The sequence below is a fragment of the Thunnus maccoyii genome, chromosome 17 (genome assembly GCF_910596095.1).
Source record: "Thunnus maccoyii chromosome 17, fThuMac1.1, whole genome shotgun sequence".
Lineage (NCBI taxonomy): Eukaryota > Metazoa > Chordata > Actinopteri > Scombriformes > Scombridae > Thunnus > Thunnus maccoyii.
In genome coordinates this window covers 18522841-18540347 of record NC_056549.1, presented here as the reverse complement: position 1 = coordinate 18540347, position 17507 = coordinate 18522841, and the positions used below count along the sequence as shown (strand labels likewise).

Here is a 17507-nt window from a genome sequence, read left to right as displayed (position 1 = left end):
TTGTGTCTGATATGGTTTTTCCACAAAAAAAGTTCAATTATCTTGTTAAAAGTCCTTAAAATTACATCTTCTCCTTCTCACTCATTAAAAAAAATTCAGGATCTATTAATATGGAAATATTTTTTCATTTCAGAAGTTTAACTGCTGGACACAAGATGTCTCCTACTTCACTGAAAAGTCCATTCTCAGTGTTTGTGCCCTGGAGGCTTCAAGTTTCCACATCACACTTAAGTGTAAATTGAATATTGGATCAGGATTGGCTTCCAAACTATTTGTAATGTCACAAATGCTTGTAGGCCCGCCTCTTAAAATTGGATTTTCAGTGAGCACAGAGAAACTTTGTCTTCAGCAGATGAATGTGAAAACAAACTCTGCACATACATCATTCTGCATAGTGAAGCTCAAACCTTCAACTGTAGGAACAAGAAGAAAAACATATTTGAGTGGAGTGGGATTTTAAGGATTAGTTTGATGAAAAGATTGATACCGCTCTCATGTCTTTATGATAAGTATGTTGCTGGAGCCAACAACCAGTTAGCTTAGCTTAGCATGAACACTGTAAACCTAGCTCTGTCCAAAGGTAAGAAAAATCTACCTACCAGCACCTCTAAAACTTAATGGTTAATGCATTATGTCTTGTTTAATCCATGCAAAAAACAAAGTGTAAAAAGGACATGTTGGGGTTTTATGTGCTGGATGTGTCTCCTGGAAATTAGTTTATTTCCAATGCAGGATTTCATAAGAAGAGGCTGACTTTGGGAATAATATCACAGCACATATAAGATCATGTAAATATGATTTGATTCAGTGATTTGTTCAGTTCTGCTTTGATGTTAATCTTTTACAAGAATTTGTTGACCTAGCATTAGCTACACACACACACACACACACACACACACAGGGCAAGACAAAGCTTGAACTTGATACCTTCTGTTGTCCTTGGCAACTAGCCTTTCAACTGTAGCCATGGCGATGAAGCCTTAGACTGAAACCTGGCCGTGTGTAATCATCCCACTTGTGATTTGACATGTAAATTAAAAGCTCTGAAAGTTGTCAATGCTGCCAAATGAAAGGTAAATATGATGATTTGTTTAACAATATTCCAACTTTATTGGTTTAACATTGTGAAACTAAAAGGCAACACTAGAAAAAAAAATACAGGGCAAAAAAAAAAAAAAATAAAAAGGTTTGAGAGGAGAGAAAAAAAGGGCACAAAATAAGCACAAAACATTTCAGGAGGCATTGTGGCACCTGCAAGTGTTTACATATGACTGTGTGAATAGTTGTGTGTTCAAGTGGCGTGAGAGCAAAGCCAAAGAATCGTACCTACAAGACTGATGGCCTCGAACACAACAGGTAAAATGTATAACACTAACAGTGTGTGTGTGTGTGTGTGTGTGTGTGTGTGCACGGAGCAAAAAAGCCACAAGGCGAAAAGGAGGGAATCAAAAAGCTTTTTACTCGACACTCTTGGAATTGAACACTGCAAGGCTGAAAACTGATAGGATGAGTAAGCAGAACTGAAAGGACAGGAAAAACAAGTCATTCAATGCAACAACTGAAAAATACAAACAAAAGTGAAGCTCGAGTCATTGTGTGACTTTTTGCGTTATAGAGGAAATGTTGCAGTTATACTAGAATACTAGAGGTTTGTGGCTGTGGTTGAAACATTACCAGAGAGATATTTTAGGAAGTGAAAAGCTGTCTCGGACACAACTGAGGCTTCATCCAGTTGAGAATTATGCCAGCTATACCAAACAATAGCTGCTCATAGCCATTTTAGCAGCATTTAAATGCCTATAATTCTATTGTGTGGTTGGGTCAGAACGTAGGCATTTAAATGCTGTTAAAATGCCAGCTAACAAACTTTTCAAAACAAACAAAAGTAGCCTGGTAGTTTCCTGGACAGCTTGTCACTAGCAAACGCTCAGTGGGTTTGATCGAGAAGTTAAGGCTGAGAGTGACAAAGCAGACATTTAAGCAAAAATACAACACAGAAAACCACTTCACAGGGGTTTGAAAGTGCTCTGAAAGAGTCCCATTGATATTTAATAGGTGTGACGTCTCATTTTTACAAACTACAACTACATGGATATTAACTGAATAAGGCACTTTTCCTTAAAGAGGTGCAGGGACTGAGTTAGTGACTTGTGGGATAAGCTGCAGAGAGGCAACACAATGGACATCTATTGGTATCTATGGATACCAGAGGTGTTTTGGTACACCACAATGTCAAACATGTGATGCTGTGTTCGTAAGGAATGCAGCTAACATGTCGAAAGCAGAGAGCGCACTCTGACTGGATTCAGTGGTTGACGAAACTCAAATGTTTCTCTAAATTTTGGGCGAAGGGACTCCACATGCACAGAATAGAGCAAATGGGTGCAGCTAAGGCGAAAACTCTGTAGCCTACTCGTCATGATTGGGTCTTTGGGCTGTAGCCTAATGCCACCAGGTGACTGTAGGTTAAAAGGCGTGTTAATGGTGAGCAGCAGAAAACATCGTTATCTTAAATTATGCAAGCCAGAACAAAAAAAAAAAAACATCTGCACTCATGAATTTCTTACCGCTTGTGGTCATACAAAACAAGATGATTCATCCATTATCTAGTTAATATTCAAGACTGAGTATTTATACAAGCATCTGGTTTTTCTTTTTTTGGCTGAACCATGAAAACATTTACAAAGACAAAGTTACAAAACAAAGCTTGTCAGTGCAATGCTCAATTTCCATGCCAAAACTGAGGACTTTGGCTTAATGCACACTGTTTCAAGGCATTCTTTCAACTAGCATATGGGCTAAAATTACAAATAATCAAGTGGTTCTTAAGTGTCTACATCCCTAAGAGCATATGCAATGGGAGGAAAAATCACAACTCCAAGCATGCAATAATTAAAAAAAGGGCATTTAACAAAACATTCTCAACACTGACAAGCCGCTACAAGCAAAAATGTACTGATAAACGCTCCTTCATTTAGCCTTTCCTCAAGTTGAAACCTAGAAGATAAACAAAAACAGGTACATGGCTATCTATGTACAGGAAGGACAAAAATGACAGGAAAAAAAAACAACAACACAGTTAGCAGCAAGCTAATTGGAGAACTCGAGCTCTAGCATGGCCACCTAGCTGCTGCAGTTCCGCACTTCCTTCACAATCCTCTCATGTACGCGGCAAAAACCAGAAATCAGGAGGTGCAATGTTCACTTCACCAAACCAGCACTCATACAGTCCATCATTTTTTTTTACCTCGCTCTAAACTCTCCCGATACTCCAAGGCTTTGAGTTAAGCCTCTTTGTTAAAGCTACACTCCCGGATTTATAGCACCTAACAACGCGCCAAAATTTCCTGCCAGGTCATTGTTTGTGTCAACGCAAGTCAACACGATTTATAACTTGAGTTCTGAAACATAAATAGTGAGGTGGGAGGAATTTTGGGGGCAGTGTTGGGTGCAACAAATGGGAGAGTACCTTTAAGTTATTCATTTATATAGGGTCACCAGTGAGAAGACCGTTGGTTTCATGCACCGAATATAGTCCTCTACTTTTAGGGAAAAACTTCAATTAGATGTTGAATATCAATAACAAGTCTCCATTGATCAAGGCCAACGAGTTACAACTATCTACTGTATTCTTCAACAAAGGCTCTTCAGTCCAGCTGGGAGACTACGGTCCTGACCAATATCAGCACCGCGATACCATTTCTTTCAACGAACATAAAACTAATCACAACACTCGAGCCTCAACCAGGAAGAAACAAACTCTTCCACATCTCTCTTTAAGTCATACTGGACATTAAAGGCACTTTACTGCTATCACTGTCCACATCAAGAAAGGTGCATACCATTTTTCTTTATCTCCCCATTCTCTATTTTATACATTATTTAAACAAATTAATTATTCATCTTCCTAAAATATTCTACAATCTTTCATTGTGACCCACAGGCCCTGTTTGACTACTCCACTGAAATGGGACCAAAGTGCCAGCTGAAGGTTAGCGACACGACTGGGAAATATTTGATGTCTGCAGAGATCAGAAATAACAGTTGGGACATTAAAAGGATGGGAAATGAACTTGATACATGAATTATTGCATTGAGCTGCTCTATTGGCAGTTGGTGTTTGACATTTTTTAACAACTGGTATTGGGTAAAAGACTTCCCCTCCAGGAAGTCAATGGCAGAAAATGCACAACACTCCTAAATGCCAAGGGAGTCACCCATCGAAAAAAAAAAAAAAAAAAGAATTGCTGTTTTTTTTTTTCAGTCTGACATCAGATGATTGGGTGTTGCTTTTATTCCCTCGTAAATAACGCCACCTCTTTTACATCATCTATGAACACATATACATGATACAGCTGCATGGGGGAAGAGGGAACCTGCCCACGATTCAACAGGCTAAAAGCAATACTGAATCATCGCAGTCGTCACATTTAAGAATAGCTGTGAACTCAAACAGTGTTTCCAAATCAAGACAAAAAAAATGCTCTAACTTCTACCACTCTGTAGCTGCACTACTCCCAAGCATCAACAGGAAAGCTACTTGGTTTATGTGACTAACTCGTTTTTTTGTGATGTATTTCATTACGAAAGCCATGAGGAGAGGTGCTGGAAATAACAAGAACCCCTTCAATTCGCTTGAAAATGGTCTTCGTTGAATGACTCATGGTGTGACGGAAGTGGGAGTAGCTACCAGATGATGTGATCCATATGCTCGAGGCTTAACTGCCATATCACTGGGGATCTGTTCAGTTATACTAGTTGGTGCAATATCATACGTACAGGCATGCGTGGGTGGCTGGATACAGACCGTGATGGCAGCGTTAATGCAGGCTGAAAACCACAAGTGGCACAAACATCAAAGAGCTAGAAAACCTGCTTGAAAACACTGTTTGAGTCCGTCATGATGAGTGTGTGCTGAGTGGAGAGTCTTCTCGGAAGGTTCTTGGTGGTCGGTTGGGGGTAATGTGGTATCCGAAAGCGCAGCTGCTTCAAAGGGTGTGATAGTTGCGGTCCTTGGACTTGCAGAATTTGTACAAAAAGAAGATGACTGCCTGCAGGCCCAGGACCAGCACTATTCCACCAATGAAGCTCGCAGCGTCGAAGGTTGAGTTCTTGTGAGGGGCAGGAGAAGGGGCAATCGGTGTGGTAGTTGTACTGGTTCCAGCTGTGATGTAAAGACAGAGCAAAGGAGAATACAGATAAATTATTCTCTGTACATTACAGGACAGAAAAAAAAAAAAAAAGACAACTATCTTGCTCACACATCACAACGTCAGCCTCTGCCACTTACTTGAAGTAGAGGGTACAGTCGTAGAGCTGGAGGTGTTACCGCTGTGAGTCGGGGCAATTGTGGAAGTGTTTGTATTTTCTGTAGTAAGAATATAGGAATATATCAGCTTTATTACCAGTTTCAGACATTTTGGGAAATATGCTTATTGGTTTTCTGGCAGAGTGTTAGATAAGAAGATCAACACCATGTCATATTTGTCTGCTAAATATAAGGCTTAAATCAGCTTAGTTTAGCAACAAGACAAAAATGGAGGTAAAGCTAGTTTGGCTCTGTCTGAAGTTAACAAAATCCACCTACCAGCACCTCTAAAGCTCACTAATTAACATGTTATATCTTGTTTGTTTAACTGTTTGTTACTGTTTTGTTTGTTTGCACATAACCCCCTGTAAAAAAAAGCAAATTATCGTCTTTACACTACAGTTTTTGTGTAGATTAAACAAACCAGATATAACATGTTAATTAGTGAATTTTAGAGGTGCTGGTAGGCGTGTTTGTTACCCTTTGACGGAGCCAGAACTCTTCTTTTAAGAGATCTTAATTAAACTCTCTTATTTCTTCAAGCGTCATAGACTGGACAACACAAACTACAGCAGGGAGTAGCAGAGGTTTTTAGGGACTGGTTACCTGTGGTGGGCTGAGGGGTGCTGCTTTTAGAGGTGGTGGTGGCAACAGGGGAAGGGGAGGCTGTAGAGTGAGGGGTAACAGTCGTAGAAGCAGAAGAAGTTGGAGTTGAGGCGGTTGTGACGGCAGCTGGACAGGGAACCAACACCAAGACAGGGTGTAAGGGGGAAAAGCAAGAAAGACCACCCAAACAACAAGGTTATGCCCATAAATTACACAATGCTCCCTCATCATTTCATTTAGGCAGGTGAAAACATTGTTTTACGCCTGCTCAGGTCTTTTGAACACAGATGGTTAGAGACAACAGATGAGACAAACACCCAAAGTGCTGAGACTGACAATCAACTGACATCTTAAAGCATAGCTAGACCCCAACAGAATCTGCATCTCCTTATAGTGGAGAAATGTTTGTATGTGTGTTTGAGTCTGCTGATTCTGTTAGGGCCTAAAAGAACATGTAAAAGTTCATGTAAAATGTTAATTTTCTGCTCTGATTTTTAGAAAAAACTGCTGTTTGACTTACCTGAGCAGCTGGCGTTGCTGCAGGTCACATTTTCCGAATTAAGAGTCATGTTGCGACAGCCAAAAAATGCTGAAAGGCACAAAAATATAATGGATTAAATGTCAGATTCATGCTTTACATGACTTCAGTTTACCCAAGCAGACAAGGCAGATTTCATGCTCTTATGTTAGTGAGAAAAAAGTAGCTCGTCTTATGTTTTGAGTTCAATCCTGAGCCTGTTAATTTGAGCTGAAAACTGGGCAACAGTTCTTACTGAAGTCTCATGAAACCCTCATTATACAGCACACAAAGAAGCAGCCAACTAATCATTTTGGCCTACAGTGTCAAACTCAAGGTTTTTAAAATTATGTTCACGTAGAGCTCACACAGCTGCATCTAATGATCTGCTTCTCACCTACTGTGTGCATACAAATGGTTAAGTAACATGATATCCAGTGGGGTATTTCTCTTTTCTTATCTCCCACGCAGGAAGGTCAGAGCAGTTGGCTTGCTCACACAGGCCCACATTGGGAGGATGGCATCCCTACCATCACGACACTTGATTATCTGAAGTTAGGCTGGTCTGAAACCTGTTTTTGTATGTATTTGTTTTGTATTTTTACCACATCAGCATTTTATTAGGTAACATGGCTCAATATAACCTTTATTTTTTAGCTCTAACAGTCAGTGACAATAGAAAATACATAACAAAGGACTGAAGACATTTTTGTTTGTTCATGCTGAGTTTGATCATCTAGGTGTATTCGCTTTTATTATATAACCTGATTACTAATTAACCATGACAGAAAGGGACTTTGCCCTGTAATGAAGTCCTGTCAGTCCCAAATAACAGGAAGTCAACATACAGACCTCTCAGAATTTTAACTTAACTAAGAAACACAATTTTATTAATTTTTAGACATGGTTAACTATATTGCAAGATGAAATTCCAAACACAATTGGTGTTTGTTTTCCCAACGGTACAAATCGGCCTTTGTCACAGTGACAAAGCCATGAGGCATGACTGACAGCACCTTGTGACTATTTTCACACCCAGTTATCTTCATTTAACTGCTGCCGTTCAAACTAAACTGTGACCAGATTTTATTACAACTCAGATTCAATTGATTGATGAATTGTGTACATTTGTTTCAAACTTCCTTTATGTAAAAAGAGTTTTTCAGACTGTAACAGCACATTTTGTATCAGTAAATATATTCCCAAACCCATACTGGTTTTGGTGATTTGGACAGGCAGGATTTTGTTATGTATTAGAGCTGAAACTCTTAATATTGTCAGAAAACAGATCACCACACTTTTAAAGCTGCTGCTTCTAAAAAATGAGGATTTACTGTTTTTCTTAGTCATATTTGATATTAAGTGAATATCTTTAGACTGTTCGTCAGATAAAAACAAGCAATCTGAGTCATCGTCAGCATCTTCACTATTTTCAGACCAGTTATAGATAAAAAGAGAATAATCTTCAGATTGTTTAATAATGAAAACAATCATTAGTTGCAGCCCTGTTATGCACTTTATATAACCATAGTGTTATAAAACCATTTTTATTCAATAACATATTCACAGCTGAACAACACTATGATTGATCAGGATCCAAACTGGACACTGGACAGTGCAATAAAGAGACAGTAACAGCACACAAGCTTTGCCTTCACTTGCCTGAGTCCTATCTGGAACGCTGTTTTATGGGAGCTAAACCTCTCAAGTAATACGAAAGCGGAAAGATATTTCCCATAAAGTTTCAATAACAGTTCAAACAGGCCACAATGAAGACCATTAAAAGACCTTTGACCTCATCTTTGCATTGTTGAAACCGCTCCTGAATTTGTTTACGCAAGCATATAGAGAGTGTTATCTTCCTAGTAGATGGGAACATCATAAAGGAAACTGTTTATTTTATGTGGTGCACCTGGTGCTGTAAAATGCAGCTTCCTCACTTGTTATACTCTAATCCAGGGCAACCAAACCTAATGACTCCCACCAGATGGCCTCCCATAAATTAGATACACCAAATTTAACAGCAAGGCCGCAGCCATTGTTGTGAGCATCTTTTGACTGTCTCCAAATAGGGTCAAAAATGACTCAGCAGCCAGCATTAACATTTTCCACTGCTCACAGAGCTGTATTTTGTGGTCCTTGTATCAGGTTATGTATCTTTGTGTCCTGGCTGCGGATGAAACCAACTACCAAACGGCTCTTATGTCCTAATTATTAGTTTGGGGAGCTCATGATGCAAAGTTTCTGGTAAGACTGTTTCACTTGGCAGTTAGTTGAATTATATGGTTACTGAGGCCAGAGTTTTGTGGTATTTTGAAACTATTCTGTCAGGTGGCTGTCGCTGTCATTAAACATCGCTTGTTTCTCTTTGCCAGTGCAGCTTCTCCAGAGTTTTATATGTTATTTAATTATTTTCCAAGCTGTTCATCCTGCTACATTATATGATTTAGCAGTTCTGTTGTGACCAGGCATTTAAAGCAAGGAAACTAAGCACAAAACATAAGTCGCATCCATATATTTTAAACATAATGTGAAACATTTAAAGCTTAAATGTTAATCTTAATGACTTGCTAATCATGTCATTTTGAAAGTGTGTTTTTCACACTTTGTGTGATCTGACACTGTTGTCTCTGTATGTCAAACCACAGATGAGGGGGGTTTTGTCACTTGCCAGTAGGTCACAGAGCTGTTATCTTGCAGGCGGCTGTGAAGGGTACGACTGTTTCTCACTCTTTTCCAAAATGGTGACATCATCACCACGAGGTACATCCACAGCTTGCTCAAGCTGGAAGTGTCAGCGAAAACCTCGGAGCCCTAAAGTTTACCATGGACGACAGCCTCTACAAGCTTTGTCACTGACTACAACCTGTACTTATAGGTGCGACAGAGCTTGTGTGTACATGTGTAAAGCTTTTGAGCGTTTAAACACTGGGCTGCAGCGAAATGCACTTCGGAAGCCAAAGTCTTGTTTACATAATATCCCTAAACCAAAGATAAATCTAGTAATGACAATGTGGCAGGCATTAGCTTGCTGCAGCACTGAGGTTATGCTGTATCTAAACTGGCCGGAGCTGACCTTTCCAGTTTTTTGCTGAGTTCATATCAAATAAGTGATCCATTCTTGAGCTGGTGAAAGGCTTTAGCTCTAGGCTTGCTTGTCGTGTGTGTGTCTGTGTGTGGTGAGTAGTCAGCATTGTTGCTCCAGCCTATATCCTGTGTAGTAGTGCAGGTCAGTGTGAGTCAGTTGCTGATGTGTAACAGCACTGATTGTCTTCGGGAAGTCATTTTTAAACAAGGACAAGATAAAAACGGTCAAACCTCACAGAAGCTTTTGCCTGTGAGTCCTTATCTTTATTACACCAACATCAGATGAACGAGGGAAAAGATAACTGCTACTCAAACATTTAAAAATTAAAATCTAAGTAAGAGAACAGATCCTTGTTTACATGTTTTTAATTGTAAGTTTTCTGTGGGTGTGGGGTTGTTACTCCCTCTAGAGCAAACAGTACAGTGTAACTGTAAACCCGGACAGATTTTTCCCCCCTTGGGAAACACAATGAGCTTAATTACGCCGACTCCCTTGGCTCTGAGATGATCTACATAACTGTCATCTTGCATGTCCTGTTCAACCACTTAATAAATCTAAATAGAAGTAATGTCATCATTATGGCACTTCTTCACACTAAGAGACAAAGAAGAAGGAGGGTGTGGGATCGTAAAAATCTCAAAGTACCCCGTCCTGTTTGAGAATCAAAGAGTCCCATCGGAGATGTTATCAAACAGGTCAACTCCCATGAGAGGAAAACCACCTGTACTGTCCTAAGGTCAACTTACATAGAAGGCTTGGTTTACTGATTTTTGGATTTGATGAACTGACTAGGAAGTTATTCAAGTTACAGTGCATGTCTTTCAGTCTAATAGCTACTAAAATAGAAGAACGGATCACAGTAAGCTCTCATCTTGAGCTGCACCCGAGGAATAAATTATGAGGCAAAACAAGGCACATGAAACTAATTTTCTTTATCCTATCTGCACACTCTTTCCTCTCACTCATGCCCTTATGCTCTCCTTCCTTCTGTTCCCCAGTGTGAGGATATTGCAGGCTTCCTGCCACACATCCCTTCACTTCCTCTCCTGTTCATCTTCTTCTCATCCACTCATCCACAAGAGACCTGTGTGTGTCTGAATACACTTACTTCAAGTCAGGCAAACATTAGAGTAAGGCCTTCCATGGCAACAAGGTCGATTTCACAATACTCACTCAATGGTTTTATACCTGCAAGTTTCAGGTTTTAGTCTTGTCCCTACACATGTGAAGCCAACAATCCAACAGCTTTATCACTCACTTTTATTCATCTGCTGAGTGAAACTGTGCGATGAACCTTAGATTTTAAAAGATATGTCGACTGGTTTCTGCTTCATCCGTGAAGCCTTTAACCTCATTTACTGTCACTGATAACAACATGAAAACAACCAGCTCCTCTCCTGACCAACTAAAAAATAAAAAAAAAGAAAAGAAAATAATAAGGAAACAAACTCAAGAAACAATCTGTCATGTCATTCTCCTTTTAGTTGTTTGATGTATATGTCTAATCACAGCCCACTGACTTCCAAATTAGGTTGGAAAAAAAAATATCACTGCAGCATATTTCTCCATAAACCCTCCATAGTGCATAAGTCAAGAGAAATTTCTCATATTCGGAGCACTCATGTTTAGACAGATATTTCCATTAAGGTAATGAAATTACAGAGCAGCGATACAGAGATGTACAGTAGGCGAAGGGTGGGAAAAGCACAATCAGAGCTAAAATGAGACATAAAAGTCCAATAGATGTGAAATTATCTAAGAGGAAAAACAACTAACTTTGCCTCCTTGGACCTTTTAATCCTCTGCAATGACTGTACTGTGGTAAGAAACTGTCTATGCAACCTCACACTTTGGCATCAGTCCCATGAAGGCCTGTCCCCTTAAGGAGATGTCTGGCTGTAATTTAATGCCAAACCAGGCTGTCCAGATGCACATCTCTGGTTGGTGTTGCCAGACGGTTACGATGCAGCTTGGGCTTTGGGTGAAATTGGGATGACATCATCTTAAGTCAGCATCCAGAGGCATACATTCCCTCCATTGCCATGAATCATGTGTCTTATCAGTTTAGACAATTTAGTACACACAAAGACCAACCTGTGCCTCTCCCTCCACAAACCTGCCACACATTTAGGACAGTTACTCACGTGTTGAGCAATTAACCCACTGGCAGTCACTGGTGGTGCCACATGCATCACATAAGAGGCCAGTACATCCATCTGCAAAGAAGTCATAGATCAGATTTAGTTATGGCAGTTTATAAATGAAGGAATCTTTGTAGATGTGATAGAAAATGAATCTGCTCTCACCAGGTTGCGATTAAATGTTGCTGATAAAAAGAATTTTTAAAAATAGGAGCCAACTTTACAAAAACAAATGTTGTAGCACTGTGTAAACTCAAGCAGCATTACGGTATAATTAATTTTAACATGTGTCACAACAAGAGAGGCTTTTACGTAACAAGCTGATCAACTGGATCTGACACCTAACTGGTTCATCAGTTTGTTTCCTGCTTGCACAATTCAGCTCTGTTTTTTTTTCCTATAACTCATACAATGACAGAAAATGTTTCAGTTACACGATTTAAAACTTAATATCAGGTCACTTAGCGTGCTACTAGTAGGCTAAAGCGCAAGGTAGCCAACTGCCTGGGGCCTCCAACTAGAAACAGCTTTAGATTTATTATGATATTTAAATGTGAACAATATTGAATTATGTTACTATTCTAACTTATTTTAACCTGAAATAACTTACAAAGGCCTGCCCAAAGCACTTAAAAAATACAACTATATATTTCTACATGGGAAAACATTGTGTCACTACATTTACCTGACAGATAAATGTTACAGGTTGAAGAGTCAGATTTTTCTCACAAAATATAACAAATAAAATATGATGCATTACTATTGATTAAACTATCCAGCATTATATAAGCATTAAAAGCTCTAGCTTGAACACAAGTTAAGTAAATTTAAGTACATTGTGCTGATCATACCTCTAAAAAAACTGGGGTTTTTACCTTTGCAGTATTTTTACCGTGCAGTATTAATAGTTTTACTAAAGATAAAAGTTTTGAGTACTTCTTCTACGACTGCCAATACCAACATTTAGTAGGAGAAAGGGTGAAAATAAAGCAAGGCAGAGTTTGCCTGGGGCCCCCCAAATCACTACATCCGCCCCTGAGGGGGAGGGGGGCATATATAAATATATATATAAATATATACAGTATTTCATGTAAACCAGGAATATAATGAGTGACAACTGTCAAATGAACGAGCCACACATCTAATGGGCCCTGCTGTGATCGAATATGGAGGCAGAGAGACAGATAAAAACCAGTTTAAAGGCTACTGGGGGTGTCTTGTCGAGGCTGGTTGTAGCTAGCCGTTAGCGCAGCAATGAGACAAACTTACCTGACTCTGTCGCGGCTGAAGCGCCAATCAAAGCCAAAGCTACAGCGACGAAAAACACCTTCAGGTACATGACTGCGGCACAACTTATTGCTGCTCTGTGTGCTCGACTTGGAGACGTATCTGCTGAGAAACGTCGAGAATGAGACTTGGGAGATTTCACAGCTTCCTTCCCCGTCTTGCGTTGCTGCTGCTCGCTGCTGCTGCTGCTGCTCGCTACTTCCTACTTGACAGGTCATGTGGCACTTTTTTACTGGGAGGGGTGAGAAAAAAAAATCTAAATGTGTACTTACGTGAGCTGCTACCACGTCAAAGGCAAGAGAGGGATTATTTTGTCATTATCAATCATATAAAACAGACAAATATAACTTATGGGCGGAAATATCTGATAAAAAGTAGACAAATGACGCAATACATGTCATATTAAAGTCCCCCTTCACTCAAAAAATGTTTTTTTTCTTGATGCTTTAGTTGAATTTTTGGGCTTCACTGTGCAGAATAATGTATGTGCAGAGTTTGACACTAGAAGGCTGTTTTCACATTTATCTGCTGAAAGCAGAAAGTTTCTCTGAGCTCATTAAAAATCCAGTTTTAAGGGGCGGGCCTACGAGCATTATTTGTGACATCACAACTAGTTCGGAGTCAATCCTGGTCCAGTAGGGCCTTTTACTAAGTAGCCCCTACATACACCCTCTCCCTACCCACTTCCACTCCGTTTATGCGCTCACGTCGAGGAGCCGCCATATTAAGTGCCATCTCAAACCAATTAGCGGGGAGTGGAAGTGGGTTATAAAACCCTCCAACAGCGACCCTGCATGGGTGCTGACTTACTGAGCACGTGCAACGCTTATTGTGTTCATCACGGAAGATGCTCTGTACAAACATAGACACCTGAGCAACGGAGCAAGTGGCAGCCTATATCAGTGATCATTTTTCTATTTTCAGCAACTGCCAAAAACAAGTAATAAAAAATCTGACATTTTCAGACCACCCTTTGAGTTGGTTCAGACCAACCCGTCATGAGTGAGAGACAGACAGACAGACAGACAGACAGACAGAGTGGAGCTTTTCCTTGCAGTGCCAAAGTGTCTGAATTAACAAGCAGTCAAATGTTCAGTAGTGGAAAGTAAATCATTTGGACTTATGCAGAATACTTTGCTTTAGTTTCAGTTTTAGTCAGACTGTGGATGGAATTATTTTTAAATATGATGACACATCATTCCGTGTAATGATCTCTCATCCGGCTTCTCTTCACTGTGCTTTCATTATTATATTATTCTCTCATACAGTGTAAATGAGAGCTGCAAGTTTACTCTAAGGGGAAATAAGGTCTAGTCCTCAACTAAAATGGCCCCTTTAAGTCTTGAGGAGCAAAAATCACCTTCTGAGTTGTGTATTACAATAGTCCTTGATTTGAGATAATGTAGGTTAAAATAATTTGCTTTTGAAGTTATAATTATTCATTCCTGTATAACATTACAACTACATCAGCTAGTAGCTAGCTCTAGCTTCCACTAGAACCTGTGTGTGGGATCGGAGTTAGATAGTTGTTGTGAGGCCGTTTCATTCATCCAAATTGTTTTTACTTTGGCCTTGTGAGTATTGAGAATAGCAGCCCTCAGCTAACCAGGTTTAATTGTCCAAATCATATTGTGATGTGTTGTAAGACTATTTCATTTATATAAATTGTTTGACCTTGAGGATGGCCTAGTAGCCTCCATCCTACTACCATTTTAGGCTACATAATGTTTTTATGAATATAATTTCAAATATGAAATAGCCATTCTTCTAATAAACATTTCCTGTTCTGATCCATCCAATTATAAACTGTTCTTGATGCATTCCTGGTTTTCATAGCACCCTCAATCTAACTAATGTAGACTAGTGTAGGTGGATGTTTCTTGACTTAACCCAAGAGGTTAGGTAGTGAAGAAATGTAGGAAATATGTTTTAAATTACATTTTTTTCTGGGGGAAAAACCCCAGATCCCCCCCAACAATTATATATGTTTCCAAGTTTGCTCCCCCATTTTAATACATAACCAGGCGCCAATGCGCACAAATATTAAGTTCCATGTGACTACCCACACAAACATTTACTCATTAACTGCTCAAACTAACAAAGACATTTAATATTGCCAAACAGATGTTAAAAATTCTCTAGTCTAGAAAACAGTAGATGTATTCATTTGATTGTCAAGTGTTGTATATTTACAGGGACTGTTGCTAAAACCAAGCAGCTTATAAACATAAGAGTGCAAAAAGACACTTGGGAGTAATTTTAGTATTATAATATTAGTATTTATCGTTCTCCATGGGCTTAAGCATACTGTGGAGTGAATGTAATGAGTCTGCCACTTCACTGCCCACACTGTTATGCAGGCTATTATTAGTGCTGTGTATAAGAGATGATGTTTCTGACCTAAATATTTTCTTCACTGTCCTCTCTGACATATTGATTAACAGATTCATTATCAAGGATTTGGACCTTGACGGTGTTGTATCACCCTAATAAAACAGGAGAACCTAAAAAAAATACAAGGTAAATTTGTTGTCACAGAATGAACAGACTACTGTCTTAAATGCTGCAGTGACTTTTCTAACATGATACTGTTTGCACTAGGAACTGAGAAGACCTCCTACTGGGTCAGGAACAGACCAGGGGGAGGAAAACCCTTCCACGTCCATTTTATCTTGACATGCATGAGGCAACGGAGTGTAAGCCATCTGTAACTCCTCCTGTACTCGTTGCCTCATGCATGTCAAGCCCCACCGTATTCCCAGGTCTCTCAGGAATTTCTCATTCCAGCCCCAATGACCCCCAAACACCATCAGATCCTGTTTCCCTCCCAAGCACATCTAGTACAGCCTCAACATCCTCACCTGAGGGTGGTTTAATTTGTAAGTTGTTTAATTTATTTCCAATGGGAAAATAAATAAATAAAAGGTTTGACAGTCCCTTTGTGTATCCTTCATATCTCCAGAGACAAGGATGCAGCATGAACTAACTACACTTCTGACCACAAACTTATAAAGGAAAAGGTAATGACATTTATCGTTTCAGGGGGAAAACATTCATTAATGTTTGTATACAAATGTAATTACCACAGATAAATTCTATTAATGCACAAAAGGCTTTCAGTGTTACTGTGCCATTGTATGGCCATGCACATGTGAAAATTAGCAAACAACAATATAAACCAGGACAGTTGATGTGAATAGTGAAAGTAGAAGGAAAACTTTTTTGAATTGCAGGTGACAAGTGAATAAAAGTAAATCTTTTCAATGGCATGTCTGAAAAATGGCTCATCTCCACTTGTAAAAAAGGATCATTATGCAAGGAGTGGACTGATGTGGTCCATGTATTCTTGTATTTTTGATGACAAAAAGATTTTAAAAAAATGTCTACACCTTCTGGAAAATCTCCATCTCTTATCTTGCAACAGCTGGTGGATGATGGCGACTATTGACTGTATATAAAGATTTATTATAAGTAGCCTATATAAATATTTATGTACAGTCGATGATCCCGACAGATGCTGACTGGAAACCACGGTGACGAAAAGTTACAGTTCCTGTTTCCACCAGAGAGAGCGAAGTTCATCCAAAAGCTTGCTGCTGTATTTATACTACTATATTTATATGATTCAGCTGTGAGTGTGACTACAAACAGAATGACGAAGTGGGAGTGTGGAGGGACTGCTTTGGAAAAGACCCGGAGAATGGACTTTACATTGAAGTAAGAGACATCTTGTGTCTGGCAGTTAAACTTCTGAAATGAAAAATATTTGCATATTCATAGATTATTGATTTTTTTTTTGAAGAATCATGTTCATCCCTCCAGAAGAGTTCAGAGACTCAACTTATTATTAGAATCAATGCCAAGGCTGAGGAACACCATTCTTCAAAAAGATATTCCTTCATTTGGTGTTTTGATGATGGTGGTGAAGAGCGCTGTCTAACATGTCAGTCCAAAATCTCCCATAGGTGTTCAATTGCGTTGAGATCTGGTGACTGTGAAGGTCATAGCATATGATTCACATCATTTTCATACTCATCAAATCATTCAGTGACCCCTCGTGCCCTGTGGATGGGGGCATTGTCATCCTGGAAGAGACGCTCCTATCAGGATAGAAACATTTCATCATAGGATAAAGGTGATCACGCAGAACAACTTTATATTGATTTGCAGTGACCCTTCCCTCTAAGGGGACAAGTGGACCCAAACCATGCCAGAAAAATGCCCCCCACAGCATAACAGAGCCACCAGATCCCCTCACTGTAGGGGTCAAGTATTCAGGCCTGTGCAGGTTTTTCCTGTAATTTGTCACAGTATAAAATGAAAACTTCCATGTTCACCTTGCTTCAGACCTCTGTCCACATATACGATTACCATGATTTATATTGAATAAATGAAATGAAATAAAATGGCAATTCAGTATCTTTAAAATAGATACAGGTAAAAGGCTGGATGATGCACGAAGCCTGAAGTGGTTGTTCACATATGAAACATATAAATTAACAAGTTACTTGGAGAAAGCCTGAGAGAAGGAAAAAAAGCCCTTTATTGAGATAATCTTTT

General features: G+C 39.3%; 1 protein-coding gene and 1 long non-coding RNA gene across 2 annotated transcripts; one reads left to right on the top strand and one right to left on the bottom strand.

Annotated features, from left to right (window-relative positions):
* Positions 1 to 1438: 1438 nt before the first annotated feature.
* On the bottom strand, positions 1439 to 13138 carry cd164 (CD164 molecule, sialomucin). The gene is made up of 6 exons (XM_042390004.1): positions 12930 to 13138; positions 11664 to 11735; positions 6435 to 6503; positions 5915 to 6040; positions 5291 to 5368; positions 1439 to 5164 (listed from the first exon to the last, which is right to left on the bottom strand). The coding sequence occupies exons 1-6, from the start codon at positions 12997 to 12999 to the stop codon at positions 4989 to 4991; spliced, it is 591 nt and encodes a 196-aa protein (XP_042245938.1). The 5' UTR covers positions 13000 to 13138; the 3' UTR covers positions 1439 to 4988.
* LOC121882054 lies at positions 13079 to 15967 on the top strand. Its single transcript, XR_006092012.1, has 4 exons — positions 13079 to 13160; positions 15392 to 15467; positions 15549 to 15826; positions 15910 to 15967. It is a non-coding gene; the product is annotated as an uncharacterized LOC121882054 (long non-coding RNA).
* Positions 15968 to 17507: the final 1540 nt, after the last annotated feature.

Bases quoted from the DNA above. Each gene is read 5' to 3' on its own strand.
- cd164 (XM_042390004.1), bottom strand. From the start codon at position 12,999: ATGTACCTGAAGGTGTTTTTCGTCGCTGTAGCTTTGGCTTTGATTGGC. The intron at 11,736-12,929 runs GTAAGTTTGTCT...ACTTCTTTGCAG, and splicing joins TTCAGCCGCGACAGAGTCAG to ATGGATGTACTGGCCTCTTA. The intron at 5,165-5,290 runs GTAAGTGGCAGA...TTTACATCACAG, and splicing joins GACTGTACCCTCTACTTCAA to CTGGAACCAGTACAACTACC.